General features: G+C 42.8%; 1 protein-coding gene across 4 annotated transcripts in view; it reads right to left on the reverse strand.

Moving 5' to 3' along the window:
* Positions 1-23437, reverse strand: part of FECH (ferrochelatase) — a 61424-nt gene extending 37987 nt beyond the window's left edge. The window contains exons 1-4 of one of the 4 annotated variants that reach the window (XM_030192981.1): positions 23384-23437; positions 20352-20466; positions 15512-15631; positions 14066-14214 (exon numbers count right to left, since the gene is read on the reverse strand). In XM_030192981.1, coding sequence (XP_030048841.1) covers positions 14066-14214; positions 15512-15609 — 247 coding nt within the window. In that variant the 5' untranslated portion in view covers positions 15610-15631; positions 20352-20466; positions 23384-23437. The other 3 variants (XM_030192978.1, XM_030192980.1, XM_030192979.1) reach the window with 3 other exon arrangements.
* Between the last annotated feature and the right edge of the window lie 3324 nt (positions 23438-26761).

Below are 26761 nucleotides of genomic sequence, written 5' to 3' on the forward strand. Positions count from 1 at the left end.
CTACCTGTTACATTTGTGGAGGAAACAGCGAGCCCTCCCAAACCCACCACAAACCGACTGTACCCACATCTAGGTGCCCCATTCACCTGTAAGGGCTATGGTAGTGGTGTACAGTTGTGGGTATTGGGTTTTTTTTTTGGGGGGGGGGGGGTTAGGGGGGCTCAGCACACAAGGTAAGGGAGCTATGTTTCTGGGAGCATTTTATGAAGTCCACTGCAGTGCCCCCTAGGGTGCCTGGTTGGTGTCCTGGCATGTCAGGGGGTCCAGTGCACTAAAAATGCTGACTCCTCCCACGTCCAAATGGCTTGCATTAGGACGTTTCTGACATGGACGTCTTTGGTTTCGAAAACCACCAAAAGTCAGAAACGTCCATGTCTAGGGACGTCCAAATTTAAGGATTTGGACCTCTCTGATGGTATTTTCGAAACGAAAGATGGACGTCCATCTTGTTTCAAAAATACGGGTTTCCCCACCCTTGGATTTTGCCATTGTGCAAGGACGTCCAAATCGCAACTTGGACGTTTCTTTCGAAAATGCCTCTCTATGTGACCCCCGACTGGATTCATTTACAATTTAAAATCCTCTCTCTGACCCACAAGGTTCAACACACTGGTCCCTGCCTATCTTTTCTCTTTGATTATCCCTTACTCTCCAGAAAGAGCTCTTTGCTCTCTTAATGATGGCTGTCTACACATTCCCCTAGTGTCTCATGCCTGATTGGGTTCTATACACTCTTTTGCCTTCTATATGGCTCCCTCCACTGGAACTCACTCCTGGCACATTTACATCTTGAACCTTCACATCTGAAATTCAAAAATGCACTGAAAATACATCTATTTACTAAAGCCTTCGATACTTAGGCAGGACACTGGTTGGACAACAAAACTCCTATGGTCTATGCCTATATTCCTCTCACTACAACATGCTTAGCTCTTGGTTTGTATTATGTTTCTGTCCTCCTGGAATGAAGTCAGTTTGATTTAGGTAACAACCCCTATTAGAACTATGATACAGTGTTCTATCTTGTCCCTGTCTTCGTATTGTCTTCAATGTGCTGTCCTAGCATTTTGATGGAATTCTGTCTCTCCAGAACACAGCTATCTGACTTTTTTGTCATGCACGCCAAAATGATCACATTACCCATCTACTGAAGTCTTGGGCCATTTAATTAAGAGTTTCTCCCTTATATGGTCAGGAATCTCCACCCAGTGCATCCTAGGATGCACTGGGCAGGGCTGGGCACCGCCATTTTGAAGGCGGCGCTGGAAAGAGGAGGGAGTGTGTTACTCCCTCTTCCAACATGGAGGTACGGGGAGAGAGAGGAGGAATCCGCTACACCACCAGGTCAGGTGGGGGGTTGGTGTGGCAGCCCAATTGGGAAACCAGGGATTTTTTTTTTTTTGGGGGGGGGGGGGGGGGGTGAGGTGTTTAGAATGTTTGGGGGTTGATCCACCGGACCTCCAGCCCCCCGTGCCCTTGTGTCGGGGGGGGGGGTAAGGGGGCTGGAGGTCCACCATGTCGCTGTTTGGGGGGGGGGATTGGGAGGGCACTAGGCCACCAGGCCCTCACTTTTGGAGGGGGGTCCAATAGACCCCCAGGACACGGTGGCAGCCCGGACTGACTGACTCTGAAGGGGGGGGGGATGACAGAGCCATAACCCTAATGCCAGCTCTGACCGACGACCAAAGATACACATTTTACAGCTGCAAAAATCTGAGTGCTAAAAACTGCGATCAGAATACAAAATACAGCCTAGTACTTTTACTGTTTATGCCAGTAACCCACACAGGCACATGCACAGTCATCAGCTATTTGCGTTACTTGTTGCCAATCAACACTATTTGACAAAAGTCTGCATATTTCCATGCATCTGGATAGTTCCTCATTTTCATGTCAAACACACTGCAATGGGTAAAACACTTGATTTAGCCACTGAGACAGGCTATTGGAAACTGCACACTCTCAATTTGTAAAAGTACACGTGCAGAGGAACAAGGCAGGTACATTTACCTGCATTTAATAGAGGCATTTCCAGGGATAGGGCAGACTAAGGATGCCTCATGCAATGTTGTTTTTTTTTTTAAGTATACAGTAAAGATTTATAATTTTCTTTCAGCTATGAAGGTCAAAGGACATCATAAGCTAAAAGTGATTATAAAGCCCTAGTCATCTGTATCAATGAAAATAAAATAAGGGGGTTGGGGGAAATCAATGGTTTTCATCAGCCACTCCAGCAGTTACTATCAAATGCCAAAGCATTCACAATTCGGAAAAAAGGGGCCATCTTCACATACAAACGCCCTGGGAGCTCCAGGATAAGAGCACCACTTTCAGAGACCGTTCCATTTTATGACATGCAGCATTATCTTTCCCTCCCAGAGTACAAGAGCTCACAAGGCAGGCATACCCCTCCCTTTCTCTCCACAATGTGCTCTTCCAATGAAGCCCTCTCTGTTTTATCTAATACTGCACACCTCGCTTGAGCCCTCCATTTCAGACTGGTTTTATCTTCACAAGCTGAACATGACAACAAAGGCCAAATCTAACACTGAGTGCACATGCAAAAGGATCAAGAAAATCTAGGACATACACAACAATACAGGGAGGCAGCGAAAGCCATGTGTGAAAAGTAGCCCTGCTTTTTTTTTTATTTACATTTGTACCCCGCGCTTTCCCACTGATAGCAGGCTCAATGCGGCTTACATATTATATACAGGTATTTATTTGTACCTGGGGCAATGGAGGGTTAAGTGACTTGCCCAGAGTCACAAGGAGCTGCCTGTGCCTGCAGTGGGAATCGAACCCAGTTCCCCAGGACCAAAGTCCACCACACTAACCACTAGGCCACTCTTCCGGGCTGTAACTGTGAAAAGACAGAGCATACATATAGTTCATTATAATGAATCAGAATTGGAAAATGCTGTTGCGCAATGAGAGCTCCTTAAGCTGGTAATGCTGTTGCACAAGGCAGGCTGCTTAAGCTATCTGAGCCTGGGCAGCATAGCTACAAGCATGATATGCAGGCAACAGTCACTGTTGTGGCCTGGAATTGTAGCCTCAGATGAGCTAAAGTAGTGGCTCTTGTTGCAAATGAGGTATCAATGTAGGATGTCATCTACTATAATAAAACTCACCCTCAACGTTCTGACACTGACGTCAGTGAAGCCAAGCTCTGACTTCCTTCAGAAAGGTTCGAAGGTTCGTGGTAGTGAAGCCACCAAAATCACTCCAGGCCCCGCCCTCGAGTGTGGAGCAATGGCAGAACAACGAAGGGGTTGGCAGGGAGGCGGGGGGTGGGAAATCGCTCCGGGCCCCGCCCTCGAGGGCGGAGCAATGGCAGAACAACGAAGGGGTTGGCAGGGAGGGAAGCAGGGAGGCGGGGGAAGGGGTGGGAAATCGCTCTGGGCCCCGCCCTCGCGTCAAACTTCATGACGTTGGGGGCGGAGCAATGCCAGAACAACGAAGGGGTTGGCCAGGGAGGGGGGTGTTGGCGACGAAAACCTTGCTAGGGCCCGTTTCATTTGCTCTGAAACGGGCTTCTTTTACTAGTTGTATCATAAGATCCATAGGCTACAGATGTAGCCACAAGTGCAACTGTAATACATCAGCAGCTGCAGCAGTTGAACTGTGTCACTAGAACACCAGGTTAGACATGGAAGCTGCTACAGCCGAGACCCGGAAGCTGCTGCTCCAGCTAAGGTCTGAAGGTTGTTGAGGCTGCTGTGATCACTGTTGCAGACAAATCTGAACACTGCAGATACCACGGAATTCACCAGAAGGGCTGCAAGCACAATAGAAAAAGCCCAGGTGCCTCAGAGGTGTACAAGCAGCTGATGCAGTACAGCTGATATAAATGTTTGAAGCATATATGAGTGTGCAATAAAAGATAAAAGAGGAGAGCATATCAACTGGAAAGCTAAACGTAGGCTCCGTGTTATACTGGAATGCACTGTAGATGAACAATGGAAAAGGTTACTGTCATTACTGCAGACTAAGTGCAAGTGGAGAAGCTGAACCAAGAATTTAACATTGCGTAGTCAGCCAAACGTGAGCCCAGCTAAAATTTCCTTCCCAAATTAAAGTTTAGAATGGCTATCTACTGAATACGAAGGGCTGATATTCAATGCGATTTAACTGGCTAGAAACGGCTCCTGGTCGATTAAATTGCCTATTCGGGCTAACTAGTAATTTTCAGCGGCACTTAACTGAACTGAAAACTGGCTATTTTGTGGGCAGAGATGGCACTTGGCTGGTTAACCACATAAACAGTACCACATATAAGTCATTCCTATTTTTATGCAGTAACCCGTAGCCAATTAAGTGATGAATATTGCACTTAACTTGCTATGTGTTAGCTGGCTCCAGGAAAGCAGAAATTCAATGCCAGTGCCCAGATGTGCCCTGCACTGAATTTCCAGGTCTAACACTGGCAGTGGTCAACAAAATGCTGATCACCACCGGCTGAATATCGGGCCCCAAGGAACTTTCCACACTACGCCTAAGAGAATACTTCTTGGAATACTTCCAAGTTGCAGGGAAGCAATAGACCGACTTTCTGAAGAGAGCAGCCCAGAAAAACTCAGACACTTAGCTAGAAGCAATCCATAAGAGATCATTAGAAAATAGCTTTTTAAAGATGAACCTCAACAGGGCACCCAACATCTGTGACAGCCTGCCTTGGCTTTCCACCAAATGAGCAGTACTAGGCCGCTTACAACCAAGAAGGAATTGGAGGACACCGAAATACTTCCCGACTGGGAAACACTGAAAGACAAGTTCAACACCCAGCTGCCAGAAAATTCTGCCATGTTATTAAGAATAGAAACTTCACTTGAAAACCAGAGTGGAGACTGGCAGGAATAAGCACAGAAGAACAGGGCAGAAAGGACAGAGCGCAGTTTCCCACCAATAGGCAACCAATGGAAAAAAGAACAGAAAAATAAACCATCGGTAAAGTTTGAGCACTTACCTTAGCGAAAAACCATTAAGGAATAGCAAAGTAAATAGTCTGGCTCACATAAAAATGTAGTGAACAAGTATTTATCCTCTACAAACTTCAGATATCTTTGCAGAATTCAAGGGGTTGATAGGGGGAGGAAGGGACACGGCACCATCGAGCATCCAAACAGAATAAACCCCCTGCTCTACTGAACATAGTCACCACTAGGTCAGGAGCTGGCTGAGAAGCACCAAGGTGGAGCTGCACAGTCAGTCCACTATCCGCTTGGAGATGGAGAAGATATTGAACATTCCAAGCTGCTTGACACCCTTACAGGACAAATTACTTGGAGGAGTGGCCTAATGGTTAGTGCAGCAGGTTTTGATCCTGGCAACCTGGGTTTGATTACCACTGCAGCTCCTTGTGACCTTGGGCAAGTCACTAAACCCGCCTTTGCCCCAGGTACAAAACCTTAAGATTGTGAGCGCTCTAGGGTCAGAGAAAGTATCTGCTTATAATGTGTACAGTGCTGCGTACGCCTAGTAGCACTATAGAAATAATTAGGAGTAACTACTTTTTCTCTGTTTCCAACTGTGGCCGACGGACACAGCACTCATTTGTTCTGGACTGGACTGGTCTGGATGATGAGGAATTAAGTTTTTTTTCTGTATAGTGCACCAAAATATCAATTATCTCATACTGACTGTACTGTAAGCTTGTTATGCTGTACAGAACAAGTTTGAAAAAGATACATTTTAGAAAATGAGGCAAGTAAATTCTGCAATAGCTGTTGCAGCATGACAGAAAATTATGTGGTGGGTACAAAAGGGGGTAGCCCTGACTAACCCTCAGGTACTCTTGATATATTTTGCCTTGTGGTCAGGCTCCAGAAACAAGCAAGTAAGGCAGAATATTGGCCATCTGCCTTATCTCGGGCTCCTGCTGTAAGGGTGGAGTCCTCCAAGCTCCCTGTGCAATTACTCTGCAATCTACAGAGCTGAAGGGCAGCTTTCACTCATTTTGCCAACAAAGCAGTCTGAGAAAAGTATTTAAATACATTTTACAAAAAGACAGTGGTTCACTTTGAATTTGAAAAGTCAGCCACTGTCACCCCCTAAATTATCAAAGACTCAGTAAAGGACTGGCTTAGTGGTTAGAGCAATTAATAATAATTTTGTATTTCTTGATCATTTGTTTGTCTGCATTTTATTTAGATCTTTCAAATATTAGCCCAAAACAGTTTACAACCTTTTTCAAGTACAAGCTCCAAAGAACTTACAGCAAGCAGGTCCCTGGAGAAGCCCAGTGGTCAGTGCAGTGCACTGTAGAGAAGAGGACCCAGGCCCATATCCCACTCTGTTACACTTGTGGTGGAATGTTTGGGCCCTCCAGAACCCACCAAAAACCTACTGTACTAACTAACATATGGATAACACCTGCAGCTATAAGGGCTATTGTAGTGGTGTACAGTTGGGTACAGTAGGTGTCTGGTGGGTTTTGGAGGGCTTACCATACAATATAAGGGTGTAATAGTGAGATGTGTGCCTGGGACTTTTTATGTGAAGTCTACTACAGCACCCCCTAGGGTGCCCCCACACTGCTTTGCTGGGATGACAGTATGGACAGTCTACTAAGAATGCTGGCTCGATTTTGTGTGTTTTTCACTTGAACTCTTTTTTTTTTTTTTTTAATGGTCCAAAAAGATAGATGCACTGAGCAAAACAATGTATAGCAAATGGCTATTTTTGAAACAAAAAGATAAAACATTTTTCTGTTTTGAAAATGGCCATGTTTGCTACTGGATTTTTGGACATTTTCCTCAAAACGTCCAAAGTCAGATTTAGACATCATATCAAAAATGCCCCTCATAGTGTATCTAGTTTCAGAAAGCTTTTGACAACAACCCTCATGAGAGACGCCTGAGGAAATTAAAAAGCCATGGGATAGGATGCAATGTTCTGCTGTGGACTGGGAACTGATCAGTAGAAAACACAGATTAGGGAAATGAACAATTCAGTTGATGGAGTAAGGTGAATAATGGAACACCACGGGGATCTGTACTAAGAACGCTGCTTTTTAACATTTATAAATTATCTGGAAATGGGAACAACTGAGTGATCAAAATTATTCTAAGTTGTTAAATCACATACAACTATGAAAAATTGCAGAAGACCTCGTGTAACTAGGCATCCAAATAGCAAATGAAATTTATTGTGGACTAGTGCAAAGTAATGCACGTTGGGAAGAACCCAAATTACAGCTGCACACAATATTAGGTTCTGCATTAGGAGTCACTGTAAAGGACAAGATATCAAAATCTGCAGCTGTGTGTGTGGAAGTGACCAAAAAAGCAGAATGTTAGGAATTATTAGGAAAGGGACAGAGAATAAAACAAAGAATATAATCTTAATGCCTCTGTATCGCTGCACCTTAAGTGCTGTGTTAAATTCTGGTCCCTACATCTCAAAAGATGCGAACGACTCATGTGAGGAAACCGAAAGAGATTAGGATTCTTCAGCATGGAGAAGAGATGGCTGAGGGAAGATATGATAGAGGTCTACAAAATACTGAGTGGAATGGAATGGATAAATGTGAATCAATGATTTACTCTTTCAAAAAGTATAAAAAGTAGGGAATATGCTGTTACGTTACACAGTAATCTTTTAAAACAAATAGGAGAATTTTGACAACCATTATGGTCACATTTAAACTGGATTATATTCTCATACTTGGCAAGCCACGCCACATTGCTGTTTGTTGGATATTATGGATGGCATTAAGGAAGGGACTTTGATATCTGCCCTCTTTTTGAGAAACCCCTGCTCGATAACCAATAGATGTCTTTTCCTCCAATAGATACATTCATCATCACCCTCATTGCTCCAATGGTGCAGTCAGATGCATGGGTTATTAAGGACGGAGCACCTTTCCATGGAGGACAGAGGTCATACGGCAAAGAAACAGGGTTTTTTTTATATGGACTCCTTATTTAAATACGTTAAGTACTAGGATTTAGTTTTTCTTAACGTCTAGGACAGAGTACTCTATCCAGTTGTGTGACAGGTGGATTAGTTAATTCTTTATCGAGGATGGGCAGTTTGGGGGTAGGGCAGATTTTAACGTTGGACTGGGGGAGGGGGTGAGCAATAATAGAAGAGGAGGGGGAGGGGAAAAAATCAGGTCATTATTTCTTGGTATGATTGCATATATTTCTTCCAGTGAATTATTTTGAAGCTGTTGGCAATGTTTATTTGCAATGACAATAATGATATTAACGCACCACGGGCCTTTAAAAATGGAACACAGTTCTTTAATGAATGAGCCTTGACAAAAAGACCCGACACGGGCCGTGTTTCGATGACTAGCACCTGCGTCAGGGGTCACAGTGATGACGTGGAAAACTTGGGGAATAACTCGAATATATTCCTCTACAATATATTATTCCTTACCCCACGTCTCATATAGTAAAAGCTACAAAGCAACAAGAAACTTTCACTTTCTGTATCCAAACGGGTCGGGTCTTTTTGTCAAGGCTCATTCATTAAAGAACTGTGTTCCATTTTTAAAGGCCCATGGCGCTGTTTTTTTGTTTGGACTTTAGTTTATACTTCGTTCCCTCTCTTTTGTTATATCCAATAATGATATTAAAAACATAAAACAAATAGGAGTAAACAGTTTTTCACTCAGTGTATTTTTTTTTCAATTCTTTATTTAGAAAAAAACTTTTATTTAGAGAACACAACCCGTCAGATAAACAAACCTAAACCAGAGGATGTGGTAAAAGCAGCTCATGAAACTGTGTTTAAAAAAAGGTTTGGACAAATTCCTTGAGGTCAAGTCCATAAACCATTAAGGTAGACAGAGCCGTAGCGAGGGGAGCTGACACCCGGGGCGGGTCACTGCTGTGCCCCCCACTCCCCCCCCCCCCCCCCGGTGCAGCACAGCGCACCCTCCTCCCGCTGGAGCGCACCCCCCCCCGGAGCGCATACCTGCGGCGAGGGATGGGCGGAAGGGCCGATCCGCCCTGACTGCACGTTGCTGGGGTGTGTCGGCTCCGCGCTGGTTCAGAGAGGGCAGGGCACCAGCGCGGAGCTGACACCCCCCAGCGGCGTGCACCCGGGGCGGGCGGACCGCCCCCCCCCCACCACCCCCCCCTTCCTACGCCACTGAAGGTAGACCTAGAGAAAGTGACAGCTTGTTCCTGTGGTCAGTAGAATGGACTCTTACTAGTTCTTGGGATTCTGCCAGGTACTTGTGACCTGGATTGGCCACTGTTAGAAGCATACTGGGCTAGATGGGTCTTTGGTCTAACCTAGTAGGGAAACTCTTATGTTGGTTCTGCATACAAACTTTATATAACAACAGAAGAAGATACATTTCAATTAACTCTTTGTTAAGCTGGCCTACACATTTTATTCTTCAGTATGTTAACAACTTTAATAGCTAGACTATACACCACAACATGAAGGATACGTCAGTTAATTGTTTGGTAAACTTGTTTGCAAGGCATACTTTGTTTTAAAGATGATTATAAATATTGGGAATTCTATCTTATCAGAAAAATTGATTCATTTTATAATAGCAATAGTCCATCAGTTATTTAGTTAAAGGGTCATTTACTACAACAAGCAGGGAGGCAGGACTGGGGGGAAACAGAGTAAAAATTAAACAATGTGATATGGGAATGATGAAAGGGAGCAGGGGTTGGAATCAGATTCGAAGGCTCACATATTTGCTGGCAATCTCATGGTTAACAAATGGAGTGGGGGTGCCCTAGGAGCTAAACCCATTAGATTGGTTTCCTTAATGTGTGACAAAACAAGCATAACCAGTCTATCCAGTTAGGAAGGGGCTGAGTGAGCTGCAGTGGCTGGTAATCTTTTGCAGCCTAATGCCAGATATAATTTGCTGTCCTATGAAGTATAGATTTCTCAGTCTGGCAAGACGTTTCCCTAGCCTAGCACATGATGAAGCAGAGAGATCGCTGGTACTAATAGAGCATTTTAAAAGATCTGCTCTCCAGGAATAAAACATTGCATCACATACTAACAAGAATCATGACTAGTCACAATTTACCAGCAAGCACTTGTAGGCTGGGATTTAGGTGGGAGAGGGCGTGTGAAAGCTGTTGGTATATATTGCTAAGTATATATCGAACTACCTAATTTTGAGCATGACTAGACATTGGTTCTGCATAGTATATTTTAACCTTTGGTGTATTTACTATTTCAGTGTCAGAACCAGACACTACAGGGCAAAGAATACGTCAATTAACTGTTTGCTACACTTGCTGAAAAGTCATATTTTGATGTTGTGGTCTGATTTACAGTTAAATGTAAGAGAATTTTTGCAATCTGATAGGCTAAGACACTACCTCCTAAGAAACAACTGGAGAATTGATTCGTGCAAAAGGAAACATTTGCACTTATAGGGTTAGTAAGAGGCATTGCTTCAGTAATAATGGACTGGTAACAAGCAGGGAATCAGAACAAGAAGGAAGAAAAGGCTGAAATTAAGCTATTCTCAGATATATGTGCTGCAGGAAACTCACATTTTGGAGGCAGTCAAGGGATCCCAACAGTTAATCAGGATGTATTATATGCCTCTGATGTACAATAGCAAAACTAGTCTACCCATTTAGGAAAAAAGACATGGTGCAGAGCCAGGTAATCTTTAAGAGCCTAATATAAAGGAAACATTTGCTGTTCTGCAGACTATTAAGTTTCTGTGAGATAACAGAAATACATCAAAACATAGAAAAAAAATAAGATGATACTTTTTTTATTGGACTAAATACATTTTTGATTAGCTTTCAAAGATAACCCTTCTTCAGATTGGAAATAAGCAAACTTATTTCTATGTATTACCTTTAAAAGTGGACTAACACAGCTACTATACCACTTTACTCAAGTTTCTGTGAGAAAGTATTGCTGGATGGCAATTTGGAACAGGGTATGGACACGGGGGGGGGGGGGAGGGGGGGAGTCACTGCTTGCCCCAGGATATGTAGCATGGAATGTTGGTTCAAATTGGGTTTCTGCCAGGTACTGTGACCTGGATTGCCCACTGTTGGAAGCAAGATACTAGGCTAGATGGACCATTTGTCTGACCCAGTATGGTTATTCTTATGTTCTTAAAAAGAGAAGAAACAAAACATGACAGCTAGAGGCATATTTTCAAACCTATGGAACTTTGGAAGGCTAAGTGCTTTGAAAATATGCCACTTTGTGTCCCAATTCTGCTGTGTATTAAAGGGCTTTGTCATTTTGGGGACAATTCTAGAAACGGGTGCCTAGAAGTACACGCCATTTGCTCATGTCATTAGCACCAATAATCAGCAGTGAGGCGCGTATATACACTAGGCGCTATTCTATCAGGTAGCACCTAAATGCTACAGCATGTAACTGCAAGGGGGGGGGGGTGTACACATATGCGGAGCATCAGCATGTCAAACAAGGTGCACAACTTACAGAACACTATCAGCTATGCAAGTTGATTGGTGCATCTAGGCATGCCCACTTACACCAGTCACTGTCCCGGTGGACATGATCGTGCCTAACCTTTGGTGTGCCAAAATAGGTTTGTGGTAGTATTCCATAATGACTTAGGTGCCTAAATGCCTTTGTGTCTATGGGGAAAAATGCCTTCTAACAGTGTTTTTTGACGTAACAGACCCTATCTGGATCATGTTCTATTTGTAACTAGACAGTACCGAACGACATTCTTTATATATGAGTAAGCGGTATTTAGACAATAATTGTAACAAAGCAAGGCGATTTAAAATAAAATAGATCAATAATAAATCACCACACCCATAACAAATGTAAAAAAAAATAACACACACAAAAGGGGCTGGGTTTGGGAAAATAAAAGGACAGTGCTGAACTGCAGCTTTTCGCTGATGCAGCCAACAACAGAGATTACGGATAGCCTCAGATAGCCATTTAGTGGGGGGTACACACCATAAACCCCCCTACAGTCCATGCCAGCTGGTCATCTCAGTGGTACAGTATGAAACGTGAAGTGCAGGCAAGGACACAAGAACACCAAAGATGTGACACTGCATTTTCGGTGGTCTTGTTTCAGATTCCTGGTACTGGAGGCGGAATAAAGAGGATCCTATATTGGCATGGGGATCCAGGAGTGATACATATCCCTGCTGAGAACATCGTTGGCTGACAACACATGGTTGGAAAAAACACCAAGGATGCTGTTGGGCATCTAGTAGAATACCATGGCAGCCTTTAACAGAGCAGAGGGATCAAAATATACTCTTTTGTAAATTAGAAGGGAATTTCTAGTATATAGGTGGGCAGAAATTATTTAACATTTTCACTAAGCTGTGGGACAATGAATGCTATAAGATTCCTGCTGATTAAGGAAATATGGAAGGTCCAGCATAAACAGGGAACACCCTATGACTGAGAGCAAAGTGGACGGCTTTATTACCTGAACTTCAAGTGATACCATGGGGCAAAAGGCAGATTCCAGCCTGGCTGCTGGCAATAATCAGAGCATACAGGATCAATTATGAAGGGTAAGAGGCAGGAAGGTGGAAATCTGGTACATCCAAATCTTAAAGCCAGAACACTCATTGCCACCAACTTGACTTTCATGTTTTTTGTTCTACCAACAGGCCAAAAACATGCGAGGGTTGCAAGACATCCTTGGGCATGTAAAATCAAAATCCAAGAAACAAGGTGAATGCCTAAGGCAGTGATTCCCATACCTGTCCTGGGGGAACGCTAGCCAGCCTGATTTTCAGGATATCCGCAATGAATATGCATGAGATAAATTTGCATACCAAGGGGGCAGTATATGCAAATTGATCTCATGCATATTCAGGTTTGCAAATCACTGCCCTAAGGCTAATAGAAATGCATTAATTTAGAATTTGGTATAGGGGATACACACACTGCGACAGCAGGCCAGATAGCAATCTAGTCTAGCTGGACTGCTCATATAGTTTGGCAGCAATGACACTCAGAAAGATAATGATAGACCTAGCTTTTCTCAGTCCAGCGTAGCATGATTACAATCCAGTCCTACATAATTACAAGACTGGTATGGAGAAACACTAAGAAACCTCGCCAACACAAGAAAGGATAAAGAACAGGTTTGTTTAAAAACTGCTGAATAGGGTGGGGGGGGGACAACTAGGCATTTGATGACCCAGGCACCGCCAGTACTAGGGGGGAGCCTAATACAGGTTAGAAGGCTACACAAAAAATGAGGTGGAGACAAAGCATGAACCAACTGTTGCTACATACCTTTTGTGGAAGAATCTAAACAGCAGGGCGCTCGCTACTGCCCGACTAGTTCAGGATTAGAGAGATTCAAGATGCACTGGTTATGTTCCCCACCTTTCCAGAGGAGCAGGGGAATATGAAAAGATTTTGTTCTAAAATGTTGCATTTCAATCAAAATAATTGACAGAAGTAGGAATAAATTAATTAACGAAAGGGGGGGTGGCATTTCTGGGGACACAGAGGTTCAGTCTTCAAGCCTGGATGATATAAACACCGACTGCCTGAGTTTTTATAGGGCACATGAAGTTTACCTGTCAGAGGCAAGGTTTGACATTTTTTCTCTTTTTGATTCAAATAGCCATTGCAAAACTTTTAGGTGCATAACTGATAACTCAAGGAGCCAAAAGGAGCAAGTGCAGGAGAACAGGTGTGCTTAGGTGTCACTTTTCCCAGACCACCCCTATTGTGGTCTGAAAAAAAGAAGTCGGAGCCTATGCAGATGGTAACAATGTAATTAAAGTTTACTCGGACCTTGATAGGTGTGGTCTGGGAAAGGCCACATAAAACCAAGCCAAAAGTATACCGCACAAAGCAGCCATTGTTGTATGCTCTTTGTGGTAGCATTTATGGAAGGGGATACTGCTGTGTAGCCACCTTACTAGCTGAAGGTCAGTTAGAAAGATTCAAGTTCCACGGTTACGTTCTCCACACCTACTGATAGAGGTGAAATGTATTATGTCAAGAACACTGCTACATTCGATGTACGGTTAAGTGACTTTGCTGCAGCTGTTTTACATCAACTGTATAAAGAAGCCTGCATGCATATGGAATGGTATGGTTACTATCCTAAGTCAGGCACACCCCAAAGAAACTTTACCTGTGCGAGGAGATAGCTCATCCAGCAGTTTCACCATGCCTTCTCCCTGCTTCACAGTCCACATTTTGATCGGCGACCCTCCACCTATCTTGAGGTACTGGTGCTGAATTTTTGGTGTACGTCTTTTTGCAATGAACGGTGCAAGCTTGCTGAAAATAAAATTAGATTTCTCAAAAAATAAAAAGAAGCCAGACACGCACCCCAAGCATGTTTAATTACAAAGGGTCACACTTTCAAAATTATTAAACCTATTATTTTTTTTACAAAGAGAGAGTCAATATTAGTACACAGTCAAAAATTAGTTCAGGTTGTGAATTTATCTTGCTTACAGTCATTTCACACCATTCAGACATTTTTGATAATGTTAACTCTTTGGTTAGTGCTCCATTTCTAGTGCTGGTTCCCCCTATGCCTTGTGAGCTATTGATGGGGTATGGTTAAGATTTGCCCACTTTTTTATTCATTTCCTTATTAGCTATTGTTTTGTTTTGATCTGTATCCCAATTATTTCCTGATCAAAAGGAAGTCTTGAACTGAAATACCAATATACCAACATTGGGGCTTTATTTAGCTATGATTCACAAACTCACCACAAATATTTTCTTTGATACACTGTAGTACAAAGTCACGCAAAACAGGTGTGTAAAGCAGAAGGATAGCAACTACAATCAAAGCGTACCTATGTCACAGGAACATAAGTCCACAGAAAAATGAATTCTTTGCAGTTTGTGATACCTGGCCTTGACCCAACATTAAGTATTTATAAAAATTTTTAGACCCCTTAATCTACAATTCTAAGCGGTTAATATTGTACACTAGTAAAAAGAGGCCCGTTTCTGGAGCCAATGAAACGAGCGCTAGCAAGGCTTTCCTGTGGCCCCCCCACCGAACGCACCTTGGTTGTTAGTGAGGGCATTGCGCCGCCGTGGCCACCGTCGATGTGTGACTGTGGCCCTCCCATCCAACGCACCTTCATCGTCAGTGGGTGGCCCATTGCGGCGCCCTGGCTGTCGTCGATGTGAGTGAATTGCTCCGCCTCCGCCCTCAACGTCATAACGTTTGACGCGAGGGCGGGGCCCCGAGGCTGTGATTTTCTTGGCTTCAGAGCTTCGAACTTACGAACCTTGGCTTCAGTGACGTCATCAGACAATAGAACGTTGAGGGTGAGTTTTATATATATAGATGTTAACCACTTAGAATTGGATCTCTAGAATGTGATTTCAGAAGTTTGCCTGTGGCATCTTCTGTGGCTAATTGTTGTTTTGTGAACATTTTATATTGTACATACAAGTTAGTCACGAAACAACAATTATCCACAGAAGATGCCACAGGCAAACTTCTGAAATCACATATTAAGATTACATCTAAAGGAGAAACATCTGCAAACGCAAAAGACCTTTCTGGATAGTTCTTAAAACTGATCCTTTACGGCCCATTGTTGCATACCTTTGCACGGGAAGCGTCATCAGGTCTCTGTCCAAAAAAAGCCTGAGAAGGAAATCGTGGACATCATCCAGGGTCTCTGGGCCTCCCATGTTCAGCATCAGAATGCCAGTTTTAGGTTTCCTGTACAACCAATGGTATCACTGTTAAGTATCTGCTTCCAAATGCATCTTGCTCTTACAGTAGCAAGATCCCCAAACTCCTCACTTGAGCTTAACGCCGCTTTGTAAAAGGGCCCCCAAAGCAGGTTTACAGCACGTTAATCTGGAGCGGGCACCGTTGGTAGTTCCAGCCCCAGCGCACGCCATATCCCTTGAAACAGAAAATCAGACCCGATTTTCTAGTGCGGGGGTTAACCGATAGTAATTGGGCAGTGCCACGAGCTGCCCATTTACCGCCGGGTTAGTGTGGGAGCCCTTAGTGCCACCGCAATGGGTGGCAATAAGTGCCCCCCCCCCCCCCACATGGCCATGCGATAAGAGCAATCTTAAGCACACGGCCATGTTTTTTTTGTTTTGCAGCCTTTTTACCCGCTGGAGTAAAAAGGGCCGCAGCAACGGCCGCTGCCTCAGGACCCTTTTTACAGCAGTTTGGTAAAAGAGCCCCTTGGACATTTAAAAACCAAATTGCAATTATGGACAACAGCATAAGTTCTCAAACTATGGAAAGTGATTCCCCCACCTCCCAAACAAGAGCCAAGAAGAAATGCAAGTGGACCCCAGGATGAAGGAGATCAGGCAACCAGTGTTCTCTCTAAGCAGCTTTAACTGCACAGAAATCCTCTAACGTTATTCCTGCCGGTGGGGAGAGATATAATGACATAGCACATTCAGTTATGAGGGACAGTCGGATCTATTGTGATCTACCTGTCCCTGTGATTAAAAGCCAGATACCAGCCTACCCCTCCTCACTAGCAGAGGAATCCTGTGCAGCTAAAACTGCTTAGAGAGAATGCTGCTACTGACCAGAAGCCAGCAGATTCAAGCTTGTGCTTCTGACAGCTGAAAATCCATGATCTCTACAGTGGAGATTAAAAAGGAAATCCATAAAGCACCCATATATTTACCATGGGATGGGGTTTGTCACTATTAGTGATAGGACTAAAAAGAGGAATGAGGAGGTTTTTCATGTGCAGGCAATACCATAGAAATAGAATAGCACATCTTGGAGAAACTTTCAGTCACCTTTTAAAAGGCTGAAAAGTTTCCAAACCTGTTGCTCCATTGGAACCCACTATACATAAAACAACACAGTAGTGCACGGTGTTACTGTATGGGAAGAACCCGGAAAGACACAGGAAAAGATGGGAGTGCATTTCTTAAGCATGTGTTTTCAAGTACAACTAATCTAGTTGATGCCCTCTTCTCACCTTATGTCATAACTACAGTTTAGTTCCTTGTAGTCCTGCCATGTAGTTTGGACAAGCATAATGCCTGAGCTAAGATTCTCCATTAACGCAGGAATACAGGTTAGGAGTTTAAGGCACATCTGTATGTTTCTGTGTGTGTCTGTGGGAACGGTGCAGGCTTCCAATATACATGGACCAAAAACAGCTGTCTGCATCTCCACAATAAATACCTCTCAAACTGGCAAATAATAAATGATCTGTTGTGGGATTAAGCTCTCATACCACTCCAATTCACTCCCATCAACTCAATTCTACCAGAATTATTTTTGGTATAATGATAATTACTATCAACACATAGAGCAGTGATGGGCAACCTTTTGAGCTTGGTGTGTCAAAATTCGCCAAAAAACCGAGCATAACTCAGGTGGTGTGTCACTTCGAGAAAAAAACCATAATTTTGCGATATTTATAGTTTAAATAACAAAAATGTATAATTGTAATATATAACTGTATTTAATAAACCAAAAACTAATTATTTAACTTACCTGCCACTATTTCTAATGGCTGCACCCATGATTTATTCTCCCTTTTTGTTTTCCCTCTCTTATAACGAATTGCTACAAACAAGTAGTGAAAGAAGCATTATAAAAGCAATGAAAAGTGATTTCTTAGCTGGACCGGTATTTTTAGGAACTTCCCAAACAAGTGTGGAGCAAGAGCAGCAGTCAGTGTCCAAGCACAGCTGAGCTAAGGCTGCAACAGGATCACAGAGAGGAAGAAAGCAGCCGCTGACCCGACACTATTTGTCTGAAGAGAGTAGCAGCTGCCTGGGTTACTCGCAACTCAACACTCAGGTTCGACATTTAATCACAATTGCCTCAAGCCTCAGGCAGTTTTTTCACCTGGCTGAGCTACAACTGCAGTGAGCTGTGATTGGTTGTAGGGAGCTGTCTGGCGCCTAAAAGGGCACTCCTAATTGGATGATTCTGACGAAGAGGACTGCTGGTTACCAAGGCTGCGAGGTGGGGCAGAGCAGGGGGGTTCCGACTCGGAGGGGGGTTCTGAAGCTGCGATAAGTCCACCATCGCCCCTGCCTAAGACCGGCCCTGGCAGTAAGAGCAGGTAGGCTGGGTTCTATTTGTTGCCGGCTTTCAACCTGCGTGTCATCCAAAATGGCTACGCGTGTCAGTGCTGACACGCGTGTCACAGGTTCGCCATCAGGGACATAGAGGGAGTGGCTATGGGGGCTACAGCAGCACCCCCAACAGCCACATTATACATTGCCAAGTTAGAAAGCCAATACATATATCCATCGGAGAAGTTTAAGGTGGTACGCCTGTGGAAACGGTTTTTGGACGACATATTTTTCTTGTGGACTGAGTCAGAGGAGTCTTTAAGAGAGTTTGTGGACTGGTTGAATAACCTGGATGGAAATATAACTTTTACTAAAACAGCTAGCAAAACAAGTTTGGAATTCCTGGATGTTTGGGTATTTAAACAAGGACGCAATCTATTGACTACTTTGTATAGAAAACCTATCAGTCGGAATACGTTATTGCAATTTGGGAGCTACCATCGGTACAAGTTAAAGTGCAGTCTACCGGTAAGCCAGTTTCTGCGGGCTCGCCGTCTGTGTTCAAACATGCAAGATTTTAAAGAACATTCTAAAGATCTTGAGAGGAGGTTCCTGGAAAGGGGATACCCGAAGTCGGCAATAAGAAAGGCATACCTGAGGGCAAGGTTTGCACAGAGATCATTGTTGCTTCAAGATAAAGTTCCCGAGACTCAAGATGTCTTGACATGTGTGCTTCCTTATACTGAGGTGGCTCAGAAGGTGGCCCAGGTGATAAGAACACACTGGCATGTTGTCCAGTTATATCCATGTTTTCAAGATCCCCCCCCCCCCCCCCCGATTTCTTACACTAGGGGAAAAATGATAGGGGAGTGGTTAGCACCTAATAAGTTTCACGAAGTAAGAAAGAGGGATGGAGAAGGGCAACAAAATACATGTGGTAGGTGCCAATGGTGCAATTAGGCGATAAAGGAGTCGGAGTGGTGTGCCCCTAATGGTATGAAGATCAAGGCTTGGGATGACACTGATTGTGATACAAAGAATGTAATCTATATGATTGAATGCCCTTGTAAACTAGTGTATGTAGGGAGAAGTTCGCGTCCTATTAAGATAAGACTTACTGAACATAAATCCCATATTGTCACTAAATCTGCCCAAGCACCGCTGGTTACCACTGGATCCAGAAGGAACATCGGGTGGAGGATATTAGGTGGAGGATTTTGGAGCATTTGTCAGTAGGGACAGAGGGGGGTTCAATAAATAAATTACTTAACTTTAAAGAACAACGGTATATATTTATGTTACAATCAGTTATGCCCTCTGGTTTAAATGGCGAGTTAGAGTGGGCGTCCCTTATGTAAATTGGTTTAGGGTTCTGTCCAATAGGGGGCCAAAACGTAGGTGGGTGAAGTCAGATCTACAAAAACATTAAAAGGTGGGAATAAGAGACGATGACGCCATCTTTGTAGGGGAAGATCCCGATGATTTAAAGTTGAGCTGGCGCTTAAACGGCGAAAGGTAAGACGGAGGGTAAGTAGAATAGCTTAATAGCATTTATTTCTACTAACTTCCCGTAGAAGGGAGGTTGTGGTTTTAATTTATTTTCTCATTTTATGTAGGGGCCAGTCCTTGAAATAGCCCTAGGATAGGGCGAAACGTGCATGTCGGGCGATAACACCAGCCCCTGGATCCGAACTATCTCACTTAGATGAGTATTTGAGAATATAAATAAGATATAAAGTACATAAATAAATGAAGAAGTACATTTATAAATGAAGTATGATAAATGTGAACCGGTGAAGAAATATGTGCAGGTCCCATCGTCATTATTGATTTTTGACAGTGTGCACAACTGAGGTCACAAAGAGAAAGAAAAAGAAAATTTGATAAGTATTAAGTTATTGATGGTAGAAGTATGGTGGTGAAGTGGTGAAGAATTGCATCTCCACAATAACATTTTTCTAATTTCCCTGCTCTCCCCAGCTCAATCCTACTATAAACAGGAAAAATCAACCCCCCCCCCCCCCCCCCCCCCCCCCCCCCCCACACACACACACAATTCCTCTTTTTCAAGGCATTTGAGGAGTGTCTGCATATCAAATAATTAAAGAAATCCAGAAAGTAACTGACAGTTCCTATTAATCTTGAGCAAGGCACTCATCTCAAAGTGAAATATCATCACTTATGTGATGAAGACTGCAGACGTGAGAAACTTTAGAGACTAATATTCTTACATTTAACTATCTGCCCGCTGTTGTGTTTCCAGGAAATAAAAACATTTATAGCAAAACTTTCCAGGACTTGAGGAAGACTAGAACCCCACTAGCTCACACCGTGAAGCCAGGCGGCCTCCAAAAATGTGTCAGAAAGCTGTTAAGTGGGCAAAATCTACACAGGCTCCTGTGCAAGTAGATAAGATGTACCTCTGAGCAGGATGAATCTGAGGTTTTAGGTCCTTGGCCTGTGCTGCAGGGACAGAGGACTGCCACCTCCTCTGAAGGTCAATCCACCCTCCTCCACAGCTGCTACTTCTGATAACTGAGAAAAAAGTGAGACCCAAACTATCAGTGAGCTATCAAACACTAGCACCATTAGTTACACATCAGCAATGTCAAAGTAAGTTTAGCTTGTATCAGTAATAAAGTCTCCATGTTGAGAATACAATGATATTGTTGCAATGCTTGCAAGTAAGTGGGGGGGGGGGGGGGGGGGAGAGAGCTTGGGTCAGAACCTGTCCAGCTATTATGAAACATCTTATTTTGCATAAGCTTTCAATACAAAGTATCCTTTTACTAGAGTACAGCAGCAAACTAATGCAACCGGATAGGCAGCTTCAGCAATAAAGCCTATTGTTTTCATTTTTTTCCTAGGATATAAACTGTACCTTTTTTTCTTAACTGATTTTTTCCCAAGTTTTTAAACACTGGGAAACAAAGGGAGCAGGAAATCTCCTGTACTTACAGTAGCTATAACACAATATGGATAAACAAGTTATATAACATAGTCATCCTGAAGAAAGTACCAAAATAACCTGTTATTTATCACCTCATTGAACTAACCTTCTGTCTCTTTAACCTTAAGAAGGGGACCATATAGGTAACAGTACAGTTTAGCACTCCCCACTCACTTTATGTTTTCTGGAAATTTTTATGAAAAAAAATAAATTAATCAGACCAATTTATATACGAGGTAGAGTTTTTAAATTTAAAAAAAATCAAATCATTTTCAGGAAACTAAATTTTTGCTCCCATTTTACATCCCAACAAAATATGATCAGTAAACAAGATGGAAGAGGAGCATTACTGCTCCCTATGCGTGCTTTAAAAACCTGCACATTGTATGGGGAGGGGGAAAGAAGACTGTCTTCAACATACAGATTAATAAGCAAATACGTTTTGTATCTGGATTTGTCAGTCCCAGGTGTCTCCACTGAGATGGTGTATCAGTCCCATAGGTTTTGCCTAGAAAAAGCACCAGCTCAAATCTAGCATTCTCTGGTTTGGAAAACAAGAGAATAAGGGTTATGCTAGGCGGATGTCTACAAGTGCCCCACAATCATCACTGGGTGGCAAAATATCAACCTGGCTGTCCTGTGCTGAAAAGGTAGCTCTACTGCTGCTGGCTCTGTCAGATAAAAGATCTGACCTGTGTGAATCTTGCCACTTCAGTACCTATTACTCCATTCTCAATGCTATTTATAAGAAGGGAAAACACAGCGAGGCTTTAAAGTCATCCAAGTAGACATTCACATCATCACACGTTGTAGAAGTGAACACACTGCATATGTGGTAACACTTTAAGGGCCCCGTTTACTAAGGCGCATTAGCATTTTTAACATGCCTACAATTAGCGCATGTGTTAACCATGTAGGCGCCTATAGGGATATTGTAGGTGGCTACACGGTTAACAAGTGTACACGTTTAATGCGCATTAAAGACGCTAACGCGTCTATAATGCGGCTTAGTAAACAGGGCCCTAAATTTGAATGGGGATCTTTTCAAGGCTATCACAAAAATGTAAAAGAAACTTAATTTTAAAAAGAGACAAGTTTGTGGTCCTCATAATCGGTAGCGTGCAGTATTTATTTTTTATTTTCAAACCTCTATACTGCTTAAATCTAAGCAGTTTACAAAATACAAACAAGATACACATTAAATACCAACTACAAATAAACATAAAATTACAAATAAAGCCAAGAGAAAAAAATACACACTGCTGATAATACAACATACTCCATATATACCACTGTCCTACAACAAAGTTTTGGCCAGTCTGACTGTCCTGAGAAATAAAAAGTAGATAGATACATGCCGCTTTTACTCTAATTACAATAAAAAGTTTTTCAACACGTGTGACCAACCCTATGAAAGATTCTGCCCCTGTTCCCATTTAAACTGTCTCAAATGATTGACATCATGTGTAATAACCAGCCTCCTCTTGTAGTGTGTTCTGCAAATCCAGTCTGGTATCAAGAGGGGTTTCAACTGGCACTCTTATCCCCTCCTCTACTGTATCAAATGCTATGAATTAAATACTGGGATACTGTAATCATTATGTTACTGTAAACATCTACAGATAATATTTTATGTCTAAAGTGCTGTAGTCTCCTAATCATCTCGATTTGCCTTGTATTTTCAAACAAGAGGCACACTCATATTAGTCTATGCATAATATGATATTGGGAGACATGTTCAAAGACATACATAAAACAAAGTTAAACTGGAATCTCTGCTCATAACAACCAAACTTGTGTCTATATATAAATTGCAAGTGTTAATGCCATCCTTCTGGTGTTACATCAGATCCACAGATACCTAGGCTGAAAGGGGCACATGCCAAAACCTAATCAGCCTGTCTCACCAGACATGGTCACCTCTGCAAGGTAGGCCCACACTGTGCAAAAGCTGCAGCAGGGCACTGTGCTCGAGGAATGCTTGTATCACCTGGATCGTGCTCTCATATCATACGTATGTGTTGTGCTGTGTGTCATGTTGCTGCTGTTGCCTAACCGAGGGCCTGTATTATCAGAGCTGAAGCCTGCAGGTCGGTTTGTAATGTATTATTGTTGCACACTGGTTAGGGTTGGATGTCTGCTGGTGCCGTCCTCATCTACTAATGCTGTGTGCGCGCACGTCCGCTCTGTCGTTATACACCGATGAGTTGTGTATTTAGCACTACACTGCCCTGCTATCCTTCATGAATGACATGGAGCTTGCTGTACTGTGCTCCGTTGTCTAGAAACTCTCAAGACGGAAGCGAAGAAACCGGTGAGACAGACTCGGACAACAAGGTGGCGACAGGCACTCAGCCGAAGACAGAGTAGTACTGCGAACGCACGGCGCCACTCACCGTGCAACCAACCACGACCGGCTGCGCGCACCACAGCCATGTTCTCGTGCCGAGAAAACCAAGGCGGTTAGATTGAAATTGAAAACACCAAAGAGGTTTATCTAACCTTCTTGGGAAACACTCCCGCCTCCAGCTCTACGGCTGAGAGGGAACAGTGCTGAAGCAACAAGTCACGCTGGCTCCGCCCTCCAACCACGCCCCACACATCGACTCCACCCACCACCACCCCCCTTTTGTGGCCGGTCTAAGGTTGCTTCAACCTGGTTATTGAGAAGGAGAGCGCGCTTATGTACAATTACAAAAAAATAAGCTTTAAAAATGTACGAAAAATGTTGCTTTGACTAAAATACATTTTCCACTGCAGCTGCTTGCGAAGTAGGACCAGTCCTGACAAAACACTCATCCAGTTCCGGTTTTGTCCCTACGAAGTACGAACATTATAACCAGGGCCAGGATAATTCGGGAGGAGGAGAAAAGCACATATGGCCTCTCTGGGGTTATTCCTAGACAAACAAATAAAGATAAGGTTAGCATATTTGCAAAGACAAAAAGAGGACACAAAAAAATAAAAATAATAGCTACTGCTAAAGAAGTATTTAGTCACGGCCAATAGATAAATGGCTTTTAGTTAATGCACACACATCAAACTGAGACTTGCAATACAGAAGTATACAATCTCCTTTTTTTTAAATTCCAGATTTGAGTTTAACGGAATCTGAGCTCAAGCATGCTTAACAGAGGGATAGCCAATGAGGTTTAATAAGACCTCCTCGGGGATATCCCTCAACAGAAGAGGTGCTGGTCCAGAAAAAGGAGGACGGATTGAGTCAGCCGGGTTGCTTTCCATTGAAAGCAATGGAAGTAAAACCCGGCTGGCTCAATCCATCCTCCTTTTTCTGGAGCCATATGGTAACCCTAGGCCTGGGAGGCCCTTCAGAGCAGGGCAGTACCTACTAGTAAGGTAGATGCTGGGAAATTGCTTTCAAATTTAGGGAAAAATAGATTTCAAAGTTAAAAAGGTTATCAATAGAAATCAAACAAAATAAAACATGGAAAAGAAAATAAGATGATACCTTTTTATTGGACATAACTTAATACATTTCTTGATTAGCTTTCGAAGGTTGCCCTTCTTCATCAGATCAGAAATAAATCATCTTATTTTCTTTTCCATGTTTTATTTTGTTTGATTTCTATTAATAACCTTAAGAGTGGACTAACACGGCTACCACACTCCTAAAGTTAAAAAGTAAAGACACCAAAATGAATAATATAAGTTACTTACAGGAGGACGGATTGAGCCAGCCGGGTTTTACTTCCATTGCTTTCAATGGAAGTAATTGAGCCAGCCGGGTTTTACTTTCATTGCTTTCAATGGAAAGCAATGGAAGTAAAACCCGGCTGGCTCAATCCGTCCTCCTTTTTCTGGAGCCATATGGTAACCCGCCCTTTTTGTTTAGCAGTTTTCATAGGCTAGCTGTTAAGGAACTGTTCTAGAGTTTATCTTAACATTCATGTATAAATCAGAGCTGGTAGTCACAGGAAACCTCAGTTTAGACTTTCCTAATCATCTACTCCACATCATGATTGGGTATATGCACTCCTACCAGCAGAGGGAGACTGAGAATTACTAATGAGTTTCTATAGGAGCCATGCAACCCAGACCTCTTCAGTATTTCACAGTCTCCCTGCAGAGGTAGGTCTTTTCTGTGCAGCCCTGCTCCTTTTTGTTGGAGCACCGTTTTGGCCCTTCAAAAAAAAAAAAAAAATAGTACATAAGTACATAAGTAGTGCCATACTGGGAAAGACCAAAGGTCCATCTAGCCCAGCATCCTGTCACCGACAGTGGCCAATCCAGGTCAAGGGCACCTGGCACGCTCCCCAAACGTAAAAACATTCCAGACAAGTTATACCTAAAAATGCGGAATTTTTCCAAGTCCATTTAATAGCGGTCTATGGACTTGTCCTTTAGGAATCTATCTAACCCCTTTTTAAACTCCATCAAGCTAACCGCCCGTACCACGTTCTCCGGCAATGAATTCCAGAGTCTAATTACACGTTGGGTGAAGAAAAATTTTCTCCGATTCGTTTTAAATTTACCACACTGTAGCTTCAACTCATGCCCTCTAGTCCTAGTATTTTTGGATAGCGTGAACAGTCGCTTCACATCCACCCGATCCATTCCACTCATTATTTTATACACTTCTATCATATCTCCCCTCAGCCGTCTCTTCTCCAAGCTGAGAAGTAATCTAGTCCAAGCAAGATAGAAGAGCATGATTTGGGCAGCAGGAAGAAAGAAAAAAAAAAAACAGTCAATAGAAGGCAGCACAGTATTGTCATTTACTTATTTTACTATATCGTCACTTATTGCTTGGCAGATCAGAATGGTTTACAGTTTACATGTTAATACAATAAAATACACAAAACCATTTAGAACTCCATTTAAAATAGGATAGAAGACAGACAATAACTTTCACACTAAAAGATTAAATCAATCAACTTAAACAACAAATACACATCAAATAATGGCATCAACAATTAAAAACTAATAAAGACGTGTAGTCAGCCAGTCAAAAACTCAAGTCAGTGATGAAAATTGATTGGTAGTAGTCGGTTTTAAGCACTACCCAAAAATGAGAATATGATTCCTCCAGTCTAATAGGCTTAGGCAAAAAAAATCCATAACGCTAGGGATAAAAAATAGAAAGCTGATGAATGAGTGGATTTCCATCTTGCCTTAGAAGGCGGGGCAAGACCAGTCTATTATTGGTTAATGAACAGAGAGTACAGGCAGGTGTGTAAAGGATGGTCAAGTCTGCAAGAAAGGATGGGGTGGCAGTTTGAAGTGCTTTATGGGTTAGTGTAAGGATTTTAAATTTTATTCTAAATTCAATGGAAATTCAATTAAAGCGTTCCAAAAAGGGGGTGGCCCTATCGTATCTAGATGCCCGAAAGATGATGCGGGCCGCAGTGTTCTGAATAGTTTGTAAGTGTATCAGGTTGGATTTGGTTATACCAACATAAATAATATTACAGTAATTGTATCATGTAGTGACATAGGCATAACATAAAGTGTTTTGATCTAGCGAGTTTCTAACCATAGTAACATAGTAAATGACGGCAGATAAAGACCTGAACAGTCCATCCAGTCTGCCCAACAAGGTAAACTAATTTTACATGGTATGTAATACTTGATATGTATATCCGAGTTTGATTTGTCCCTGCCTTTCTCGGGGCACAGACCGTAGAAGTCTGCCCTGCACCAGTTTTATTCTCCAAATACCAGCATCGCCACCCAGTGTCCACTAAGATTACACAGTTTCATTCCTTCTAAACAGGATTCCTTTGTGTTTATCCCACGCATGTTTGAATTCCATTACCGTTTTCATCTCCACCACCTCCCATGGGAGGGCATTCCATGTATCCACCACCCTCTCTGTGAAAAAAATATTTCCTGACATTACTCCTGAGTTTGCCCCCCTGC

Source organism: Microcaecilia unicolor, chromosome 2 (genome assembly GCF_901765095.1).
Source record: "Microcaecilia unicolor chromosome 2, aMicUni1.1, whole genome shotgun sequence".
Taxonomy (NCBI): domain Eukaryota; kingdom Metazoa; phylum Chordata; class Amphibia; order Gymnophiona; family Siphonopidae; genus Microcaecilia; species Microcaecilia unicolor.